Genomic DNA, 22960 nt, shown 5'->3' with positions numbered 1-22960 from the left:
GGACATCTGAATAGAAACTTACTGATTTTCCCCCATCAAAAAGTATTCGGTAGTTTCAATTGAATAAAATGGTGCTGAGTCCTATCTAATAGATACAGTTCTACCTTCCGTGAGCTTTATTCTAAAAGCAGTTTTCAAACTTTAGGAAATTCATTTCAGGTCATTTTTAGGGGCTATAACAAGGAGAATGAGTCATTATGATTACTCTGCTTAAATATAACACTATCCCCTTTCAGAAGATATAATATATTCTAAGAGACAATAGAACGGCAACATTACCATATACATTTTATTACTGAATAAACAATGAAGATGACCTTGTAGCTGAAGGACTACTTTCAGGTTTCTAAATGGAAGAAAGTTTTATTTTCTTCTATGCAGTGCCTCAACAACTCCATCCCTCTCCCTTCTGTGTATGAGCTAAGACCCATACAAACTTCTTCCTTATTTGACTTACAGATATGTGTACCTTTATGGGAAATTATTATTGTTGCATAAAAAATCGATATTAAACATGTTTTTGTTTGCCTACAATTTCCCCTCGTGGGGGGAAAAAAAAAAAAAGGATCCATATGCCTTTACTGCTCCATTCTGTCAATTAAAATCTCGACCTCAGGAAAGCTGAGTTTGTAGTGATCATTTTACAGAAGGCAATTCTGAATTTAACTAGCTCAGAACTGCACACAAGAGAATGGATTCGGTGATTACTAGGAAATGATTTAGAAAAATCATTTTTTTCTAATTAAAAAGTGTGGGAGTACCAGAGAAGCCAAAGATGCAGACTCCACCTGCAGCACCGCCTGGACTCATCTACAAACTATTATCACTGCACAATGTAAGCTGTTGTAAAAGACTGAAAAAATATTGTAGAAGATTGTTAAAGAAAACCCTCAGAGGTCTCTCATTATCTACCATCAGAGAACTTAATCGAAGAGGGAAACACCTAGAAACAAAAAAATACTCACATGCACTTACATGATAATTTTATGAAGACTTTGTGGAAAATTGTAAATGGGGATAATTAGTAATATGGATAGGAACCAATGAGTTAATGGAAAACCAAAATATCACATAAAATTAGAAGTTGTTAATTTACTTCAAGGAAACCTTGAATATTTTCCCCATATGAGCCCATTAGGAACTCCCATGCCTAATCCCTGTGGCTAGTGAAGGGCTAATTTTAGAAGTCCAAATTTTTAGAACTCTATCACTACTCAAAATACCTGAAAATGTGTATTTATTAGTTTTAATGCTTTTCCCCCTTTTATCACATGAACGTAGGACCTCTAAGAGTTATGAATTTCCCTTCTAAGTGACTATGCCAACATGTCACAAAGCTATAATAACTGACACTGTTTACTATTGACATAAAGATACATAATCAATGTAATAGAACAGAGAATAAACAGTGCAGTGGGGCAAGGATGACCTTTTCAATGAAAGGTACCAGGTCCACTGGGTATCCATGTGGAAAAAAAAATGAATCTCGACTCCCTACCTCACACCATTCAAAACCAAAAACAAACAAAAATTCCAGTAAACTAAAGAGCTAAATGTGAAAGGCAAAACAATAAAGCTTCTAAAAGAAATCATAGACAAATCTATTCATAACCTTGGGTAAACAAATATTTTGTAAACTGGAAACTAAAAAGTACCAACCATAAGGGAAAGAATCGGCAAACTGGACAACACTAAAATGGAATGTCTATTCATCAAGACACTGGTAAGAGAGTAGAAAGGAAACCAGACTGTGAGAAGATGCTGACCACACACATCCAATAAAGGTCTCATATCCAAAACACACGTGCAAATCAAAAACACAGACAACCCCAACAGAAAAAAATGGCAAAATACTTGAATAGCCACTTCACAAGAGATGACAAGCAAATGGCCAATATTGAAAAGGTACTTGAGCTCATTAGTCTCCAGGAAAATGCAAATTAAAGAGCCATCAGAAGGATCAAAATGAAAACGACTGACAATACCAGGTGTGGCAACTGCGACCCCCTACACTGCTGGGGCGAGTGTAAACTGGTACAGATTCTCTGGAAGTCAGTTTGATGGAATCTACTAAAGCTGAACATATCTCACCCTATGACCCAGCAGCTCTATCCCTAGGTGTATATCCAGCAGAGATGTGTACAGATATTCACCAAATGATGTGCACAAGAATGTTTGCAGCAGCACTATGCACAATAGCCAAATGCCCATCAACAGTAACGTGGATTACAAAAGTGCCATCTACTCACATGATGAAGTATTATGCAGCCAGTAGAACAAACTTTAGCTACATGCAATAATATGAATGAATTTCACAATTACAGATCTTCCTCAACTTACGATGGCGTTACGTTCCTGATAAACCCATTGTAAGTTGAACATATCACAAGTAGAAAATGTATTTAATACACCTAATCTATGGAACATCATAGTGTAGCTTGGACTACCTTAAACATGCTCAGAACACTTACATTAGCCTACAGTTGAGCAACATCACCTAACACAAAGCCTGTTTTATAATAAATGTTGAATATCTCATGTGATTTATTGAATACTATACTGCAAGTGAAAAACAGAAGGTTATATGGGTACAGAATGGTTGTAAGTGTATCAGCTGTTTCCCCTCGTGATCACGGAGCTGACTGGGAGCTGCGGCTGCAGCCACTACCTACCGTCACGAGAGTATCATATTGCTAGTCCAGGAAAAGATCAAAATCTAAAATTTGAAGTAGTTTGAATGAAAGAAGCCAGGAGGAGTATATATATACTGGATGATTCTATTTACAGGAAGTAAAAAAAATGGGCAACATTAATATTAGTGCTAGAAAACAAGAGAAAAGTTACTTTTATAAGGAATTATGTCTGGGATGGAGAAGGGGGCTCCTGGGTGCTATCTGTTGGGGTGCTTTTTTCGGTGCTAGTTACATGGATGTGTCCACTCTGTAAAAATTCTTTGATAGGTCCATTTCTGGTTTGTGTACATTTCTGATGTGTATGTCGTTCAACAAAAATATTTTAAAAGAGAATATGCCAGATCCATTAATCGGTGAGAGAAAGAAAGAAAGGAAAAGAAAAAAGAAAGTTGGGAATGAGTATAAGTGAAATGACCTAAGAGAGTACTCTTAAAAGTCCTCATCACAGGGCTTCCCTGGTGGCGCAGTGGTTGAGAGTCCGCCTGCCGATGCAGGGGACACGGGTTCGTGCCCCGGTCCGGGAAGATCCCACGTGCCGCGGAGCGGCTGGGCCCGTGAGCCACGGCCGCTGAGCCTGCGCGTCCGGAGCCTGTGCCCCGCAACGGGAGAGGCCACAACAGTGAGAGGCCCGCATAACACACACACACACACAAAAAAGTCCTCATCACAACAATTAACTATGAGAGGGGATGGATGTTAATTAAACTTATTGTGATAATCATTTCACAATAATACACACATAGCAAATCATTACGTTGTACACCTAAATGTCAATTATGTCTCAAAACTGGATTAAAAAAAACATTAAAAAACTAAGTGAAATGATAAGGTGAGCTGGCTGATCTATTGATATTTCTTTCTCTCAGTACTGCCAGGCCCATGGAATTAAATTCTGCTCCCAGTTTCCTCCTTAAACGCTGAGAAGCTGAGACTATTTTCCTTACAAACTTAGATTTTTGTTGAATTTTATGTAACTCAGCAAAGGTATCTGGCCACCATGCCAGCAAAAAAAAGTTAATGAGGAAGAGATTGTGGTTTACGCTGTACTGTGATTAACTCCAGATTTTGAAAATGATCTTCAAACCAAAGAGAACGAAGCAAATGATTCCAAGATTTGGAAGAAAACAACTGAAAAACTAATTTTCTACTGAGTGGCTATTGGAATAGAAGCTGATGAGACCAGAAAGCAAGTGCCAGCTGGTCAAGACCACAGCTTCCTAGGGTTTAGCTAAGCAAAGCCTGAGAATGAAAGCGCACAGAATGGGAATTGTTAAAATGATATCCAAAGAAAGAGCACCTCAGCTCCTCAACATTAAATCTTCAAACGGACAATGAAAACTCACAGCTGCTTTTCTTACCAGGAGGAAAGAAAAGCAGAACTACTGCCCTTTGTTCCACTGCACTTTTTTGTGAATTTGAGTACTGCAGTATTCATGGAAAAACAATGCCCAGCTTAAAAACAAAGGCTCTTACTACAATGCCTTTTGGCAAAAGCCTAATATAATGGACGATTACGGAATTTACCAGCAACATACACCATTTTAAAAAATGCTTCTTATCTGAATATCTTAGGGCCTAAATTACCTTACCTAGTACATGAAAAATAGCATATAAAAACAAACAAACAAAAAAGCTGTTGTCTGTTACATTTAGCCTCAAAGCATTTTAAACCATGGTGTAATTACAATTACACTCAATTACATGAACTTGAGAGTTGTCACTCAGCATATTATTGAAATGACATGATAATAAAACTGTTTATTCTCTTAGATTTCAGCCAAATCTTCAATACTAAGGCTGTCCCTGATTCTCAGAACCCTTGGCCCTGGTGCTTTGCCATTAAAGACATACCTGTAACCCCTGGGGTATGAGCAAAGGTACTCACTACAGCTGAAGGTCTTACATCTAAGTATTGGGTCCAAGTTACTGTTCCAAGAGTGTGAAATACAAAACTGTAACCAGTCTTTAAGACAGTAACTTTCCCATGTTCGTTTCTTGCCTTGTGGTAGATGGATGTCAAAGTCAAGGGTAACTGCATCAACAGCACTGCAAACTTGGAGACTACCATGGTCTGATGTTTGGTCCTCACTGCCTGGTTACTTTTTTCAAGCACAACATCTACAAGCCACTCCAGGGGCTGGGCAACTAAGTGGTGGTTGGGAACAAGTTAGGGCTGTGTCACTAAGGTACATAGGAAATCTGGAGCGCCACCAACACTTTAATTCTCCACTGCAGGACAGTGACAGAAATTCAAAGATACAGAAGCACTGGATGCTCACCCGCTGTAGTAGGCAACATTACAGCTTATCTGTAACCTCGTGTCAGGCATGGGGCTAGGTGGGCAGCACAGGCAGGTCTGGCCCACAAATGCTGTGCCCCTGTGAACTTCCATTCAGGAAACAAGCCAATGATGATCAGTAGGGGGCTGGATAAATACATTATAGTGCACCCATACAACGGGAGACTATACAGTACAAAGAATGAAGAGCAAAAACGGCAAAGTAAAGAACAATATCTATAATAGCTTTTGTCTACTAAAACAGGAGGAAGATAAGAATCTCTATTTTTATTTCTTCTTGTAAGCATATGCATAAAGTAAAACCAATTAAAAACAATGGTTAACTTTGCAGGCAGGCACAGGAACTGAGCAGATGGGTGACTGATGGGGTGGAGAATTTGTATTATATATCTTTTTACATTTATTTGTATGTTGAACAATGCGAATGTATTACATATTTTTTTAAAACATTTTATAATAAAACACCTCTCAATTCCAAATTTCTACTCACCTATTTCAGTAATCATCAATCTACCACTTTATATACATGTTGGAAAAGACTGAAAGAAAGTAATTATATCCTCTACCTGAGCCAATAAACACAAAGCCTTCTGAGAATTTCTTTATGGGAGCAACTTTTTAAAGTACAAAAGTTAAAAGAAAATCCCCAGAAAATACTTTCAATGAATGTTTCTGGTTTATAAAAGGTAAGTGAAATTCAATTACACAGAGAACACATAATGTTTGGATTGTAAAGCCTTTCTGTGCGACAATACATTGACATACAACATAAGAAAATAGCTTGAAATACAAAAATACAGTTGTGATCCAGAAAATGGCACCAAATTAGAACAGTTTTATTATTTAACATACCAATGTATATACATTATCCTCCCAAATGAGAAACGATTTGATTCCGAAGTTTAAAATGTAGTTTCCAAAATGAATCCTTATTGTGAATTTGGGGGGGAAAAATCCTGCAAATTAACACACACCATTTTGATCCTTGACTAAAATATGTACCCTGTACTAATCATCTCTCTCATACAAAATGTATATTATAAATAAAACTTTCAAAAAAGATCTCGGATGTTTATTGCACATCATATAGAATGCTTGCCACCATCTGAAAGGCTTTCAGCCTTTCACTGTAATTTGGGTGAAAACAACACTCTGCAGATATTAGCATATCTAGGATCATATATGATGTTTACCAGAAACAGGAAAATATAAGCTTACGGGACTGCTTCTGTCACTTTTTCTAAAGTAAGAATGACTCTTTTCTACCATTAAAAGAAATTACAAGAGATCTGAACACTTTAAAAGTCCTGTTCAAATGTCAGTTTTCTCTTTTCAAATAGAAACCACATGTAGAGGCAATTTTACCAAGTCACATATCAATATATCTACTTCCTAGGACCAGCCCTTCTTGAAGTATATATTGTTAAAGATCATACTACAGGGTTCCTAACAAATGCTGTCTCCATCATCAACAGTTACTGTTTTGGTCTCAACTTTTTCAAACTCTCTTAGCCCTGGTAAAGCCAGCACAAACCAGCCAGAATGCAATGGCCTTAAAACAAAATAAAAGGTTCCTAGTAAGTTTTCGTATCACCTAGTACAGTGCCTAGCACAGAGTAGGCATTCAATAAATAGTTGATGAACGGATGCACTATCTGTTAAGACCATTTCCTACACTTAGATGTATTAATGGTTCATGAGTAATATGTTGCTTTAGGGCACAAAGATCTAACATGGTGACTAAACAAGGAACACGCACGACATGGCATAGATATTGTTAGTTTCTACAATCCTGTCCCAGGACAGAATGTGTACTTTAAGGGTTAAAACTATTCCAATAGTAAAAATTGATTAGTCAAATATTTTTATTTTGCCAAGGGACTCTAACAGTATTAACCTTTGGCAATTCCCGAGCATACAATGAACCCCAAACAAAACAAAACCAAATTGCACTATTACAAAGAAACGAGTCCATGGAAGCAGAGGGGAGGCGCCAGTTAAGGAACAGCGACTTCAAGGAGACGGTTGTTTTTTCGCTTGCATGTTGGGACAGTCCCATTTTTCTGGTTGCCCTGAATAAACTTCACACATACTTTGTCTTGTCTGAACTGCACCAGGAACCTAGGAGGAAAGAATAAGACAAACTGAAGAAAAGTACACACTAAACAGCTGATGATTACACTGACACCAGCTTTTATTTTTTAATGGATATTTACCTTGACAAGTATTCCCTTTTCCATCAGCCCTTCTAGCCACAGGATCACACCAACAGGTATTACACACTGCATTTTGCTTCCAGTGGCCATTATTTAGCCCTAAGTAAACTCAAGTTCATTAGCTCATCATATTCCTATACCGTAAGAAGGGCTATGAATAATCATTTCCATGTTTCAGATGGAAAGATGAACGTGCTATTTTCCATTTTTCTCCATTTCTGCATAGCAAAAATATTAAATTATCAACAAATTGAGAAAATGCAATACAGAATTTCAGAAAAGGGGCCTAAGCCTTCCCGGGTGGTGCAGTGGTTGGGAATCCACCTGCCAATGCAGGGGACACGGGTTCAAGCCCTGGTCCGGGAAGATCCCACACGCCGCAGAGCAACTAAGCCTGTGCGCCACAACTACTGAGGCTGCCCTCTAGAGCTCGTGCTCCACAACGAGAGAAGCCACCGCGATGAGAAGCCCGCGCACCGCCACTAAGAGTAGACCCCGCTCTCCACAACTAGAGAAAGCCCACACACAGCAACGAAGACCCAATGCAGCCAAAAATAAATAAATTAAATAAGTAAATTTTAAAAAGGAAAAGAAAAGGGTCTAGAGACACTCCAGACTATGGTTTCCAAATGTTGGATATTTACATACATCCTACACATCTTTTTTCATATCTACACACTAAATAAATGTTTCAAAATAGCTGTGACCTACTGAATAAAAATGATGAAATCATGAGTCCGATCTGCCAGTTATATTTTTAATATCCACACATACATAAAAATCTATCAGTGTACACCTAAAGCCACCTCTTATGCTACCGGTGGTATATGTGGTACACTGTGGGAAACCATATTCTAGTTCAAATCTTTCCTTTCATGGATCATCAGCAGTCAAGTACCTGCCCACAAGATTATGTGTCACTCCTTCCTACAACAGACATATGACTGGCTTCCCCCTGGGCTGGGTGCTGTGAGGGACAGACATCCAGATGTATAAATTGAGGTCAAGGCCTTCCAGCTCAAGGCCTGTGCTCTTTTCTCTCCACCATCAGGATCAGTGTAATGTTACCATGCTTTCGGTTATGTTTCTCAGGGAACTGTTTTCTGAGTTACTGGCAAACAATTAAGTGAGTCACTCTAAAAACCATGTGATGGGTCACACGCTCACTAGCACCCACGACCACAGCTCTGCTCTGTACATGTTAGTCTCTGTTTCAAGGTCTAAAGAGGCCACATTTTGCAAACATTAGCTACTGGAGTGAAACGTGACACATAAGTTTATACTCATCGGTGGTACTTCTGAGCTTTCAAAGGGCTGTTTCTTTTCAACTTGAAAGCACTAAAAAAGGAGCTCTAGTTCCAAATTCGCCTGAGATCTCTCTCCAGCATGTATACTTATATCTATGTGCCTCAAAGGAAAAACAAAATCTTTCAAGTTTAACATAAATAATCAAATATTTTTACATTTTAATTTTTAAAGACCACTTGTAGTAATAAATGTACGGGGAGTTCTTTTCCCAATAACTTTAGCATATGCTGGCTGTCTCTGTGTTCGCAATTCATGACCTTGATTCACTCTAAAAATAACAGTAACTAAATTTTACTGAGTATTTACTACGGACCACACTGTTCTCAGTAAGTTACACATATTAACTTAACTTTAAAACAATCCTATGAGGTAAGTACCATTATTTATCTCTATTTCATAGAAGAGAAAACTGAAGCCTGGCCTACAGTAAGGACAGAGAATCAGAGAATCATCCTACAGCAAATAATCATGTCAGATGCATGATTTCACAGCACCAATAACAGAACTTCACAGTAAAAGGAACACAGATTAGTTGTTTGGATTTAAAATATTCAGAAAAACAACTGTATAACTTAAATAATATGTGTATGTGTGTATTACATGTATGTGTGTATATGTGTATGCATATACACATGTATATTTAAAATACTGAATAGAGAAATTCACTTTAGTTTCTATTACTATAGATTCATTTTTAGAAATACTATAGATCTTATTTAAGGTTATCCTTAAAATGCAATCTATTGGGTTTTCCTGGTGGCGCAGTAGTTGAGAATCTGCCTGCTACTTCAGGGGACACAGGTTCTAGCCCTGGTCCGGGAAGATCCCACATGCCGCGGAGCAACTGGGCCCGTGAGCCACAACTACTGAGCCTGCGTGTCTGGAGCCTGCGCTCCGCAACAAGAGAGGCTGCAATGGAGAGAGGCCCGCACACCGCGATGAAGAGTGGCCCCCCGCTTGCCACAACCAGAGAAAGCCCTCACGCAGAAATGAAGACCCAACACAGCAAAAATAAATAAATTAATTAATAAACTCCTACCCCCAACATCTTCTTAAAAAAATAAAATTAAAAAAAATGCAATCTATTTACAGATTGAATAGTTTGGGAGTTTAAGGACTGGGGATTATAAGGCAGTTGAGTCTCTCACTGAATTCAATTCTCACTTCTACATGTGCAGGTTAAAACTGCTCTAAGGAAGTAACAGGCCTTTGACTTTCCTCCTGTAAACTGACATATAGGGATTGTGGAGACTGGGTTTGTTAGAGTAACTACTTCTACTTCTGAAAAGGATCTACTGAGGAAGGTCCTGGTCACTGAACAGTATGCTGTTTACAACACTGGTCTGTATAGTCTGCAAAAATACATCATGGGCACCCCTCCCCATGACTCTGTAAAATTTTGTTTAAAATGCAAAATTTTGTTCAAAATGCTCTCCCAAAAGGAGTATAATCCCTGCTTAAGAGCTCCGAGAGGTTGTGAATCAGAGGCTACGTGGGAGCCTTGCTCTGCCACGTGGCTTCCTGCACTGCCCAGGAAGGGACCACGGTGCTAGGCAAGCTTCCATCAGCTATTTTATTTTTATGAGACCAACCAATAATTAGGAATAGGGGAAGGAAAGGTGTTCTGGACTGGTTTATAATGCTACCAAATGTGTTTTCTTCACGTGGCCACACAGAATCTTCACACAGTCAAGCATGTTTATTGAAAGCTTACATAGCTAGAACATCACACCCCTCTTCTGTGACAAGCAGGGTCCCTGCCGCCCTGAAGCGAACTGTACCCATCAGTGTTCCGAGATCACGTGCCTTGAACAGAAATTGTGAGAGCCACTGGAGGGGTTCTGTGGTTGATACAGCACATGGAACCCCCCCAGAGCCCCTCAGGAGAGTCACAATGTGCAACAAGACTGCAGAGGCTCTGGGAGGTGCTGTAGTGAAGAAGGACTGTACATTTCTTCAGAGCACATCACTACTAACATCCTGCAAAGGCAGTGTTCTCAGAATGTCAGTTTGGGAAGTGCTTAAAAGCAGCAATCCTTTGTGGTCTGGATGGTGGTATGATTTTCTCTGCAAAGATGGCCTTATTAATGTAGCAGACCAAATGCGAGGCTGCTTCATCCATATATCAAGGACCTTCTCCATCTGAACACACAGAATCTTTCCACAATGAGTGGGAATGACCAGTCCCACCAAAACAGAAGTGTAGCTTCCTGAGTTATGAAAAATTTCAACTAAAGAGAGTTTAAAGACCTAACAGCCCTCACAGGTTAAAACCTTAATTGACTGGAACCCAACAAGCCCTTATCTTTTTTCCTAATTTCTTTGTTTTATGAGAAAGGACTCAATCATAAGGAAAGTTATTTTGTGTAAATTGCATTTTCCAATATAGAGTATACATAAAGGCCAATATCTCCATACCCCCGCTCCCCATCTATACACCATTCTTAGAACATACAACGAACCTAAAGTTCTGTCAATCCTAACACATCAAGGAGAGTTGGTTTGGTTTACAAGGGGACAGGAATGGGTATGAATTTATTTTAGAGAGACTTTTTATAAAGACTTGAGATAGACTAGGCTGGCAAAATCTTCATTAGTAAATAAAATCATTTCCTGAGAGATATGGTGATGCAAATTTTTACTCTGCGTGCAAGGAAGTAGATGCACAGATAGTAAACAATCTATTAAAAAGTAATCAAGTAAGTGTCAATCCACATAGTAACTAAAATTCATGTCAATGATCTCATATTGACAGATTTAATAAATGGAGGGATGCTCCAATCTGCAGACAAATCACGTCTCTATAATCAGAGCCCTAATGTGAAGCAAAAAAAGCAAATTACAAATTCATAGCCGTCTTGACACTAGTGAACTGTTGTCAACATGGAACACTTACTCTATAACTCTCGTTTATATGTGAGAAAAGGTACCTCAAGTACCTAACACATCCCAAACCGGCACTCCTGACTCCCCACACCTCAGCCACCCCTAAACCCCTCTTTCTTCAGTGTCAGCTATTGCAGTAAATGGTACCATGCAGGCTCAGGCCCAAAACCTAACACCCAGTCTGTTAGTAAGTTCTCGTTTTCCTTCAAATCACACTCACATCCTGACTACTTCTCACTACCTCCTACTCACACCCTAGCCTAAGCCTCATCATCCTTACCCTCAACAGCTCACAGAAGCTCCCAACTATTTTCTCTGCTTTCACTCTTGCCTGCCTAACAGTCATTCCCCACGCTGCAGCCAGAGAGCTCTTCAAAAATCATAAATCGGATCACGCCACATTCTTGCCCACAACCCACAGTGACTTTTCATCAGCAGCAAAATCTCAATCCCTGACCTCAGCTCCCAGGCTCTACGCAGCCGGGTCCCACTGCCTCTTGCTCCAGGGTCTTTCCCCCTCATTTCACTCTGCCACCATGTCCACTCCTGCTTCAGGGCCTTTGCACCTGCTGCCTCCCCCGGAAGGCATCTCCCTAGAGTCCAGTTTCGATTCAAATGTCACTGCATCAAAGAGGCCTCCCTGATCTCCATATCAAAATTAACACCATCTGACCTTTAACCTGCCTTTTTTTCTCCACAAGCACTTGACATTAACCAAAGTCACACCACCTATGTACTATTTCATCTCTGCATACTCGTCTCCTCCACTAGGATGTCAGGTACGTGAAAGTGGGGACTTGGTCAGTGTCACTCGCTGCCCATCCATTATCTAGAACACACGTCAGACACATACTCGGTACTTAATAAGTAGTAGTTGTAAAAATGAATGAGACCAGGTCGCTCAACTAAAACAATAAAGTTAAAAGTGAAAAGGCATATTCAAACAATTCATGAACATACTCATCAGAAATTTCAATGTTGAGCTTCTGTTTGGTTTGGCTGAGAGTCGTCCGATAGAGCTTGGTGGCCATTTCAATCAGGTGTTCACTGCTGAAGAGAAAGTCTCCTTTACTAGCTGCTTCCGAGCCCTGAAAGGACAAACCAAGAGTCAGGTTATCATAATTAAAGACAGCTCGGGAGGTACATGTTTACAGGTTTGGCTGAAAACACATTTACAGTCTCTTTAAAACATCAGCTCCTGGAGTCCATCCTCCCAAATAAACAATAATGACAAAAGCAGTGTTTCTTCCAAGTTGCTCCAAGCACTTTAGTAAGGTTACCTAACCCCTTGCCACCCCAAGTTGGTCGATGGGCCAGAAGCACCATCCACATCACCTGGGAGCTTGTTAGAAAAGCAGACGCTCAGGCCTGACTGCAGGCCCACTGCAGATGATTCCACAAGAAGACCCCTGGGTGATCTGTTTGCCCACTCAGGTTCGAGAAGCACTGACCTAACCTATAACTCATTCTGAAAGGGCTGTTCTAAAAGCTCCTCCATGATTTGGTTAAAAAAATAAGAACAACAACAACAACAGAAAGACTTCCAACAAATACCCTCAGGCAGTGGCTTTCAGCCTTAGCTGCACAAGGGACTCACCTGGAGAGCTTTCAAAATACAGGATGCTTTTGCCCCATTCCAAGAAACTCTGATTCGGTTGGACTCGGGAAATGGCCTGGGGACCAGCATATTTTAATATATAATTGAGGCTCGGAATCACTGATTTAATATGCTCCTTTAGGCTAAAATCCATAGTGGAGAAAACAGGCTGAACGAAGCTTATGGGATTTTCTTATGCTTAGAATCAGCTAGATAGGTTACTATCTATTAGCTAGGTATATGTACCTATATATGATTAATAATTGCTGACATCTGTTTATTCAGTGACTATTTGTTATGTGACAGGCACTATGCTAAAAGCACGTTACATAGTTTCTTTTAACCCTTAGAACAACACTATGAAGTAGGTACTAATATTTTCCCTATTTTAAGAAAAGGAAAATTAGGTAGGCATATTAAAGTTAAATGACTTGGCCAAGGTCACTGTAAAGTTAGTGACACCAATACCAGAGCCTACACTCTTAACCACTCAGTTCAAGCCAGTAGGTCTTAGTTAAGCTGACATTAAAAAATCTTTAGGTCAAAATTACTAGGCAGTTGTTTTATTATAGTTGCATCCTTTAATTAAAACCCCCCAAATTAATGATGAACAAGAAGACATTTACTAATAGATAGAAGAAACAACAGAAGGAAGTATAATTTTGAATGTCTTGATATTTCTAGAAATTAGTCTCAAAATAAGGCACATCATGGTGGGTGTAAACAAAAAGCTACTCAGTGAAATGAGAACTCAAGTGAACGAGTCAAAAAGAGTCATTAATCTTATTCAGTTACTGAAAAACCAAGGCTGAGATTTTACATGAGGGAATATAGACCAAATTTTCAGGTCGGTTAGAAGAATATATAAACTTCAAGTAATAGGATTATTCACAGGTGGAAAATTTTAGATCAGTGTCTAAGAGTTTGGACCAATGCAGAAATCTTTCAGTCAAATCAATAGTTAAAGCTTTACCTCTTTGAGGTGGATGGCAAAGAAGCCATCATTTTGTGAGCTCATCGATACTTTGGTTACATCCACCAGGGGAACCTCTGACTTGATCTGTCCAGACTTTTGATCAGCAAGAAGGAGATTATTATTTGTTAAGAGGAAAATCCGGGATGTACTCTACAAGAAACCAAAACAAAAAAGGATGTAAAACCAATGATCAAAAATCCCCCCAAAGAGTTCATGAGTTTAAAGCATTGTTACTTGTAGAAATGTAGAAAATATTATTCTAATATTTTGCAGCATGCACACCTACGTAAACGAGAACACACTAAAGAACACAGATAATCTATTTTAACTCACAAAAATTTCAGAGAACAAGCAAAATTCCACCTAAGCCTAAAGGTAAGAGAAAACAGCTCCATTCACAGTACTCTGTGGAGTATATGAAATGCAAATTGTTTTGAAGTGTAGTTGATTTACAATGTTGTATCAGTTTCAGCATACAGCAAAGTGATTCAGTTATACATACACACACACACACACACACACATATATATATTTTAGATTCTTTTCTGTTATAGATTATCACAAGATACTGAATATAGTTCCCTGAGCTATACAGTAGGACCTTATTGTTTATCTATTTTACATTTAATAGTGTGTATCTGTTAACCCCAAATTCCTAATTTACCCCTCCCCACTCCTTTCCCTTTTGGTAACCATAAATTTGTTTTCTATGTCTGTGAGTCTATTTCCGAAATGCAAATTTTAACATTCAGAAAACTGTCCCAACTGAAAACATTTCTTACAGGTATTCAGGGTTAGCGTTTTTACCTTCCCATTAGCACGGTTAATTTTGTTCACCACTTCAGCAATGATAATCTTTTCTTCAATGGCATCTTTGAGTTTCTTATACTTGGGATTCTTGTTGATTTCTAGGTAAGGCCCTTGGAATGGCTGCCCAACACTAAAGGAAAAAAGTTCCTCACGTAAGAAATGGTTTCACATGGAAGTACTACTAGAAAAAGGTAACAGGTCAGTTGATTTTGAAATTCAAATTTCAAATATATATATATATATATTTTTTTCTTTTTTTAAACATCTTTATTGGAGTATAATTGCTTTACAATGTTGTGTTAGTTTCAAGTGAATCAGCTATATGTATACATATATCCGTATATCCCCCCCTCTTGCATCTCCCTACCACCCTCCTTATCCCACTGCTCTAGATGGTCACAAAGCACCGAGCTGATCTCCCCATGCGATGCAGCTGCTTCCCACTAACTATCTATTTTACATTTGGTGGTGTGTCTATGTCAATGCTACTCTCTCACTTCGTCCCAGTTTACCCTGCCCCCTCCCTGTGTCCTGAAGTCCGTTCTCTACGTCTGTGTCTTTATTCCTGTCCTGCCCCTAGGTTCATCAGAACCAATTTTTTTTTTTGTTGTTTTGGATTCCATATGTGTTAGCATACGGTATTTTTCTCTTTCTGACTTACTTCACTCTGTATAACAGACTCTAGGTCCATCTACCTCACTACGAATAATTCAGTTTCATTCCTTTTTATGGCTGAGTAATATTCCATTGTATATATGTACCACATCTTCTTTATCCATTCATCTGTCGATGGGACACTTAGGTTGCTTCCATGTTTTGGCTATTGTAAACAGTGTTGCAATGAACATTGTGGTACATGACTCTTTTTGAATGATGGTTTTCTCAGGGTATATGCCCAGTAGTGGGATTGCTGGGTCGTATGGTAGTTCTATTTTTAGTTTTTTAAGAAAACTCCATACTGTTCTCCAGAGTGGTTGTATCCATTTACATCCCCACCAACAGTGCAAGAGGGTTCCCTTTTTTCCACACCCTCTCCAGCATTAGAGAAATGCAAATCAAAACTACAATGAGGAATCACCTCAAATATATTTTCGATGTGATCATGGCATTGGTTGTTAAGACTTTGATAAAAATCTTACCACATGCAACAACCAAGAAAGAAACCACTCACAAGTAGGACAGCCAAGACCTGTGTGCATGGACTCACAGGAAAGAATAGGTCATTCCTTTTAATCTGTTATTATAAGGTTAACAGCTGCCTACACAGGATTCATTCATATCTTTAAACAATAGGTAGCAATGGTAAAAAGGGCACAAATCATTACGATCACCTGCTCCAGAGAAAATATTCACTTTCTCACAGAGAGTAAGGAAATCAGTAGGCCTTCTGGGGAAGAACAGATCCAGAGCAACCACTTGAGAAGAAAACTGCAGAGCACTTAATATTACCATGTAACTCTGGCTCTAAGTAGGCCATATATGAAAGAAAAATCGGGCCTTTCCTCTTAGGCTATGCCCCTAAATGGACAGAGGTGGCCAAGGTAAACATTCAGAATCAGAGCAGTTTTCTTCCAAACTACTTCTTGCAAGAGGCATAATCATGCACACAGCACCAAGGTGGCTTTCCCTAGAGACCTGTGGGGTGACAGGGAGGCTTCTTCAAAGATGTCAAGGAAAAACCACGGCTTCATTTTTTTTTTTTTTTTTTTTTTTTTGTGGTACGCGGGCCTCTCACTGTTGTGGCCTCTCCCATTGCGGAGCGCAGGCTCCGGACGCGCAGGCTCAGAGGCCATGGCTCACGGGTCCAGCTGCTCTGCAGCATGTGGGATCTTCCCGGACCGGGGCACGAACCCGTGTCCCCTGCATCGGCAGGCGGATTCTCAACCACTGCGCCACCAGGGAAGCCCCTACGGCTTCATTTTGAGCTATAAAGTTCTGGCAATTTGCAAATACAACTTTAAATGCTTGTGTTGTGTGTGGAGGATCAGGGAAGAAAATCCACGTAGGTGGTCAGTGTTTCACAGCTCCCAGGACAGCAAAGGGCTGCCACTTCACACAGCGGTGGGAGGGTAAACGATTCGACCTCTCTCAATGCTAGAGGGTAAGCACGCTACCATCCCTGAAAACTAATAAAACTACCCAAGAGGACTTGGCTTGATATTAACATTTTTTGGTTGTTGTTCATATTCAAACACATTTTTAATAATACAAAGTGCTAACAGTCTTTGAATTTGTTTCTTCAAAAATGCGTATTTTCTCCTTCCAGTTTCTAAAGAGTCATCCACGGGGAATGTTAATTAAGAAGGTCATTCTAAAATTTAAAGACATATAAAGAAAAAGTTGAATGAATTAAGTTGGTGGAGAAAGAATATAGACAATCTACCTGTTCGAATATGCTTTACAGAGCAGGCACTTTGAATAATGTTGGATGTAGACGCTGTGTTTGATTGAGGGGAGTGTACACCCCCCCAAGCAGCCAAGTCAGCTGACCAAGGAAGCTGTGCCATTTAAAATATCTGAAGCAGGGGCTTCCCTGGTGGCGCAGTGGTTGGGAATCCGCCTGCCGATGCAGGGGATATGGGTTCGTGCCCCGGTCCGGGAAGATCCCACATGCCGCGGAGCGGCTGGGCCCGTGAGCCACGGCTGCTGAGCCTGCGCGTCCGGAGCCTGTGCCCCGCAACGGGAGAGGCCACAACAGTGAGAGGCCCGCGTACCACAAAAAAAAAAAAAAAAAAAAAAAATATATATATATCTGAAGCAAATGAGTTTGGCAACTTACGTTCATTTAATCCTTTAAGAAGAAGAGCTTTCAAATACGTGTAGACGTAGAGAATACACACACACCACATGCGGTACGTGTGAATATACTTAGCATATAATGTATTTTTATTTCTAAGACATTCTTTGGGAAAAGCTAAAAGTTGTTACAGATTTGGCTTGAAATTGTACAATATACTTTTTTAGAAACACCAGATGTAAAGGGGATAGGAACTCTAGGGGGGAAATGATGAACTTGGGAGATGTTAAGAATATTCTGATAAGCAGTTTTTACCAAGAACTTCACTTGGCAAACTTGCAGTTGGTGTTCCTTCTTTTACTGAGTACTTGGCGTCTACAATAAAGGAACTGAACTTGCTGCAGAGGCCAGTGAACTCACGGCCAATAAGTTAGCCCACCAAAGGGCCACCGCAGGCCAGTGCCTAGGCAACACTCAGAAAGCGACAGACCGGGTGGTTCTTCATTTATCTTACAAATGAGATTCTGACCCAGCTTGTTAAAGCAGGAAGATTGGAATGGTGATTACAGTAGATTGCCATCAGAAACCAGCTAGTGTCCAAAAACTATAGAAAACGAATGGGAATTTACAATGTGAATTTATCTTAACAGCCTAGACAATTTTTATTTTAAATGACAACTTCTAATTATTTAGGAAGTGTTCAGGTAATGCCAATAGAGTAAAACCAACAAATGTGATCTCATTTCTCTAAGTATACTATGGAAGCCCTTGCTCAAATGTGTTACATTCATATCCAGCTGATCCTAAAATAATTCATGAAATTAAAAATCTGTGTATTACCAAAATCAAAACCCACTAGAAAATGCCTATGAATATATTTGAGAAACTTTTTAAAAAAATATTGACTTTTATGGGTAAAGCAAAGCCATAATACCTAGATGGGTATAAAGCCTTCTTGTCTTTGAAGAGTTCACTGGCTTCTAATTTCTCTTCATAAATAAGTTTCTGTTGGTCTGTGAATTGGTCCCTGTATTTTTTACACTGTGAGATATGAAAAGAAGAAAAAAAAAAAAAGGACATCACTTATATAAATAAATCATTACTCATCCTTAAATATGCTAAGCCAATTTAACAGCAGTAAGAATAATCGTAAATGTATATGAAATATTCATTTAAGAGGCCAAGAGAAATTTTTCCTTCCTGAGCTTTAAAAGGTTGGTCTTGGAAAATGTCATAAAAACTACTGTTTGTATGGCAGAACTTGCGATGCTATTTCAAAACATCTGGCCTGGGTCCCCCGGGAGTACCGTTTCCTTCCACTATGACGTCAGCCCTTGGACTTCCACAGTCCTGAGCTATCGTACTCTTTCAGAGACTCACAGTAAGGAAAACATGGTACATCACAACCCAGTGCACGTATTTATAGACACACATATAGACAACTTACACAAAACCTTCACAAAACAATACTTATCCTTTCTACGATGTCGTATATCCTGTTATTTTCTATTGTACTTTATTTCATTTTAAAATGCTGGTAGTAATCAACTAAATTGATGTCATGACCCACAAATATGCTATCACCTACAGTTGGAAAAGCACTGTTCTGAATCCTCCATTACCATTTTATAACGTGGACACGGGACCTGAGAAATCTTCCCTTCGCTCGATTCTGAGATTGCACTGAAAGGAGATGGGGGTGGTGGGAGGGGCAGGGCCAGGTTCTTTAGATGAACTCTCTAAGAGATTCAGTTCAGGGGTGGTTGAGAACCACCCACATAATCATATAAAGGAATGTTAGCATTGCTGCCCACACTTGGTGGTAACAATTAAGAATTAATTGTTAATTATTTCTCATCCCTCTCACTCTCCACCCGCAGTTCAACGGAGGTAAAGGCAAGGCTCAGGAGCTGGGGGAAAGGACAGGCAGAGCAGACCCCCAGCATGAGAAGCTCCCCATCATTACTTCTGAAAATAGTTTCTATATCAGACTCAAAGGGGGGAGATGAACATTGACGACATTGGCGAATCTTGCCAAATTGACTCACTAAGTTAGGGAACAGAACTCAGAATCCAGTTCTATATGCTGTGCTGGTATCACTGATCAGTGATAATGTCTCTCTATACATAATTGATTCAGTTAAGAAGAAGTCCATAGTACTGGGCAGGAAAGTTTCCCAGAAGACGTATCCATCAATCGTTCACTTAACTAAATACAAGCCCTTCAACCTAATGATTTCATTCTATCTGAATGACATATATTTAGCATTCCATATATCAACTAAGTTATGGTAATGAAGTCAACCTCTGTACAAGTACCCCATGTATTCCACACAGAGCACCACCTAAATTACATGTTATGCTCTCATATAAAACTAAGTGAGCCGAAATAGAAGGCCAAATCAAGTAGATTTTCAGCTTTCCTTTCACTCAGGTAGGGAAATTTTAATCTCTTTAATGTCCCCTTTGGGTGACTTTAGAGCTTCTTCCCCTCAGTCCGTTAAAATGTGTGTGTTCTCATGTGCGTCTATGTATGTCTACGTAGAAAGTAAACTCATACAATTTTCGAGACTTTACTACTCACATGAAGATGTTCGAATTTTATTACTTCTACCTCCAGCAAATATTTCTTCAACTAAAGATGAAAACAAACATGAAAACAAAAAACTCAACTACTTGAAAGCAACTGGAATCTGGACGGGGAAAGACAATGCAGCCCTGCTCTTTCCTTCCCAACCGCGGATGAGAGACGATGCCACAGGGGCACCTGGGGTCTAGGAATTCTCACAGAAAGCCAAGCACGCTGCCCGCTTCAAAAACACCAACTTCCTCAACTAATTCTCCTTGAGGCTAGAGGAAAATTCTGCTTTTACGTAACACTCCTCAAACACTCGAAATATATGATAAGAAGTCTCTGAAAAAACATAGCAAGACATTTTTTACCCTCCACAAGTGGAAAATCCTTTTTAGCTCCTTGTGAGTAGAATCCAAGAATAGGTAAGGTCTTGATGGCCAATTCTTATCTATCGGAGATAAGGAAGGCACCTTATTTTTCATTTCCAAGAAGTATTTTTGCACCTGTGTTGGGTTTGACAGAAAATACCAGATGAGTAAAATACACCAGAAAAAAACACTGTTTGACATAAACCAGACTCAAAGAAACCAGTCTTTAGTGGAATTTACCAAGTTTTAGTCCATAAGACTTTGTAACTCTTCTGGAAAGTCTCTATTCCACTCTTCGCATTGGTTGGAGAAATCTGAGCTCCACCAAATGGTTAAGAGAAAAGAAGAATACTAACGTGCATACTAATTTTAATATTAACATTAATACTAAAACCAGTCAACACTAGAGAGCTGCAGTGTTTAACGGGTAGCCACTAGGCACAGGTGGCTATTTATACTTAAATTTTACGTAATTAAAAAAACTAAAACTCCAGTTCATCAGTCACATTAGTTACATTTCAAGTGCTCACTAGCCACACGTGGCTAGCGGCTACTCTACTGAACAGCAAAGGTACAGAACATTTTTGTCACCGCAGAAAGTTCTACTGGACAGCACTGCTCTAGAGCAGCAGTCCCCAACCTGTTTGGCACCAGGGACTGGTTTTGTGGAAGACTGTTTTTCCACAGAGGAGGGGGATGGTTCAGGCAGTAATGCAAGCCATGGGGGGCGGCAGGTGAAGCTTTGCTCCTTTGCTTGCTGCTCACCTGCTGTGCAGCTCGGTTCCTAACAGGCCTCAGACCAGTACCAGTCGGCGGCCTGGGGGTTGGGGACCCCTGCTCTAGAGCACTTAATATGGGCCAGGCACTGTGGGAGCTTTACAGTGTTACTTCATCTTAATCCTTACCATACCTCTACAAGTTTAATGCTATTCTTATCCCCATTCTATAGATGACAAAATGAGGCTCGCAAATCTGTGAGTGGTGGAGTAAGCTGTCTCCAGAGTTTGCGCTCTTCACCACTACATCTACTCCTTGGAAAGATGGAAGGGAACTTTAGAATCCATCCCGGGAGAGGGGCATAGCCTTGCGCTCCCTCACCCCTCCACCCACTAGCTTGTTTGCCAACCTTACTTTGTGGCGGGGCGTGGCAGTTTAGCAGGGCAAGCTCTTGGCATTCCCCTCAAATTCCTATGCTGAAACCCTAACCCCCAAAGGGATAGTGTTAGGAGGTGGGGCCTTGGAGAGATAATGAGGATGAGAGGAGGTCATAAGGGCAGAGCTTCCTAGATGGGATTAGTGCCCTTATAAGAAGAGACAGGAAAAGAGTTTGCTTCTCTTTCTCTTTGTCATGTGAGGAGACCAGGAAGAGGCCCTCACCAGAACCAGTCCATGCTAGCACCCTGATCTTGGGCTGTCCAGCCTCCAGTACTGTGAGAAATAAATGTTTATTGTTTAAGGCACACAGTCTATGGCATTTTTGTTATAGCAGCCTGAACTAAGACACCTGGCTTTCTTGGGTTCACTTTCCCCGAAGTATGTTCTCTCTGTCAAAGAAGAAGAATATTTGATTAATCACGTACAGGCCTCTTTCTGACACAATTCTACTTGAATTTTAGAACCGATGATAAAAAAGGTCATAAACTCTCAGTGGCACAGTTATGATTTGTTACCAAATAAGTCACATATTACTGAGTTGGTGCTATTAACTAGTTAATGCAATAATGCTAATTAGCCATATGTAAAGTATAAACTTACAATTCTCTGAAGTGTAAATTCATAAATTTTCTTTCCAGCATTGGCTCTGAAGAATTTCCTGTACTCCCTGCGGACCTTTAAAAAGAAGCAGCAGAATACAGAGGTTAATGCGCGGCCAGCAGATGCCCATAAAGGTGATACACCTCTACTAAAATCGAACATAGATGGAACAAGTAAATTTATGAGTGTCTTTCTGGATACAGTAAAATAATTAAGGCATACTGAGACAGTGGGTTTTAAATTGGAGAAAAAGAAATTCAGAGATGCAAGATAATACCAGAATGTTCTGATGTTTTTAATCCTCTTAACTAGTTTTTAAAGAGCCTGACAATCTGATGAGAAACGCTTTATAGGCATAGCTGCAAACCCATCACAAATCAAAATACATTCCAGAAAAAATTATATAAGGTAATTTTCACTTCACATTGTTCTTAGAAGGCAAAAAAATGCCTGAAGAAATATATGGCAGTTTCCAAAAGCCTTGCATATGAAGACAGGACTTTAGTGCTGCATACTGAGAAGTGAATGTGACTAAAAATTAAGAATTTAAAAGGAAGCTTTTGAATGATCATTATCTCCCATTTAATTGCATTACATTTTTTCTTACCCCTACTCTCATCAAACTGTCTACTAATACTAATCACAGCACTTAAGACATCATTACAGTTTTAGTTTACCATTTCTTCCTTGCTATATTGTCGTATTTACCTTGTAACTAGCGTCTAACAAATAAAATAACT

At 39.6% G+C, this 22960-nt stretch overlaps 1 protein-coding gene across 3 annotated transcripts in view; it reads right to left on the bottom strand.

Moving 5' to 3' along the window:
- Positions 1-5232: 5232 nt before the first annotated feature.
- The window catches only part of MYO1B (myosin IB), a 183070-nt gene continuing 165342 nt past the window's right edge, over positions 5233-22960 (bottom strand). For all 3 annotated transcript variants that reach the window (XM_059052028.2, XM_059052027.2, XM_059052026.2), the window contains 7 exons: positions 22221-22295; positions 20466-20600; positions 18457-18563; positions 14783-14915; positions 13973-14125; positions 12363-12490; positions 5233-7113 (listed from right to left, as the gene is read on the bottom strand). In XM_059052028.2, the coding sequence (XP_058908011.1) occupies positions 6990-7113; positions 12363-12490; positions 13973-14125; positions 14783-14915; positions 18457-18563; positions 20466-20600; positions 22221-22295 (855 nt within the window). In that variant the 3' untranslated portion in view covers positions 5233-6989. The remainder of the gene's footprint in view (positions 7114-12362; positions 12491-13972; positions 14126-14782; positions 14916-18456; positions 18564-20465; positions 20601-22220; positions 22296-22960) is intronic.

Source organism: Kogia breviceps, chromosome 2 (assembly GCF_026419965.1).
Source record: "Kogia breviceps isolate mKogBre1 chromosome 2, mKogBre1 haplotype 1, whole genome shotgun sequence".
In the NCBI taxonomy this organism is placed as follows: domain Eukaryota; kingdom Metazoa; phylum Chordata; class Mammalia; order Artiodactyla; family Physeteridae; genus Kogia; species Kogia breviceps.
This window is presented reverse-complemented; position numbering and strand designations above follow the sequence as displayed.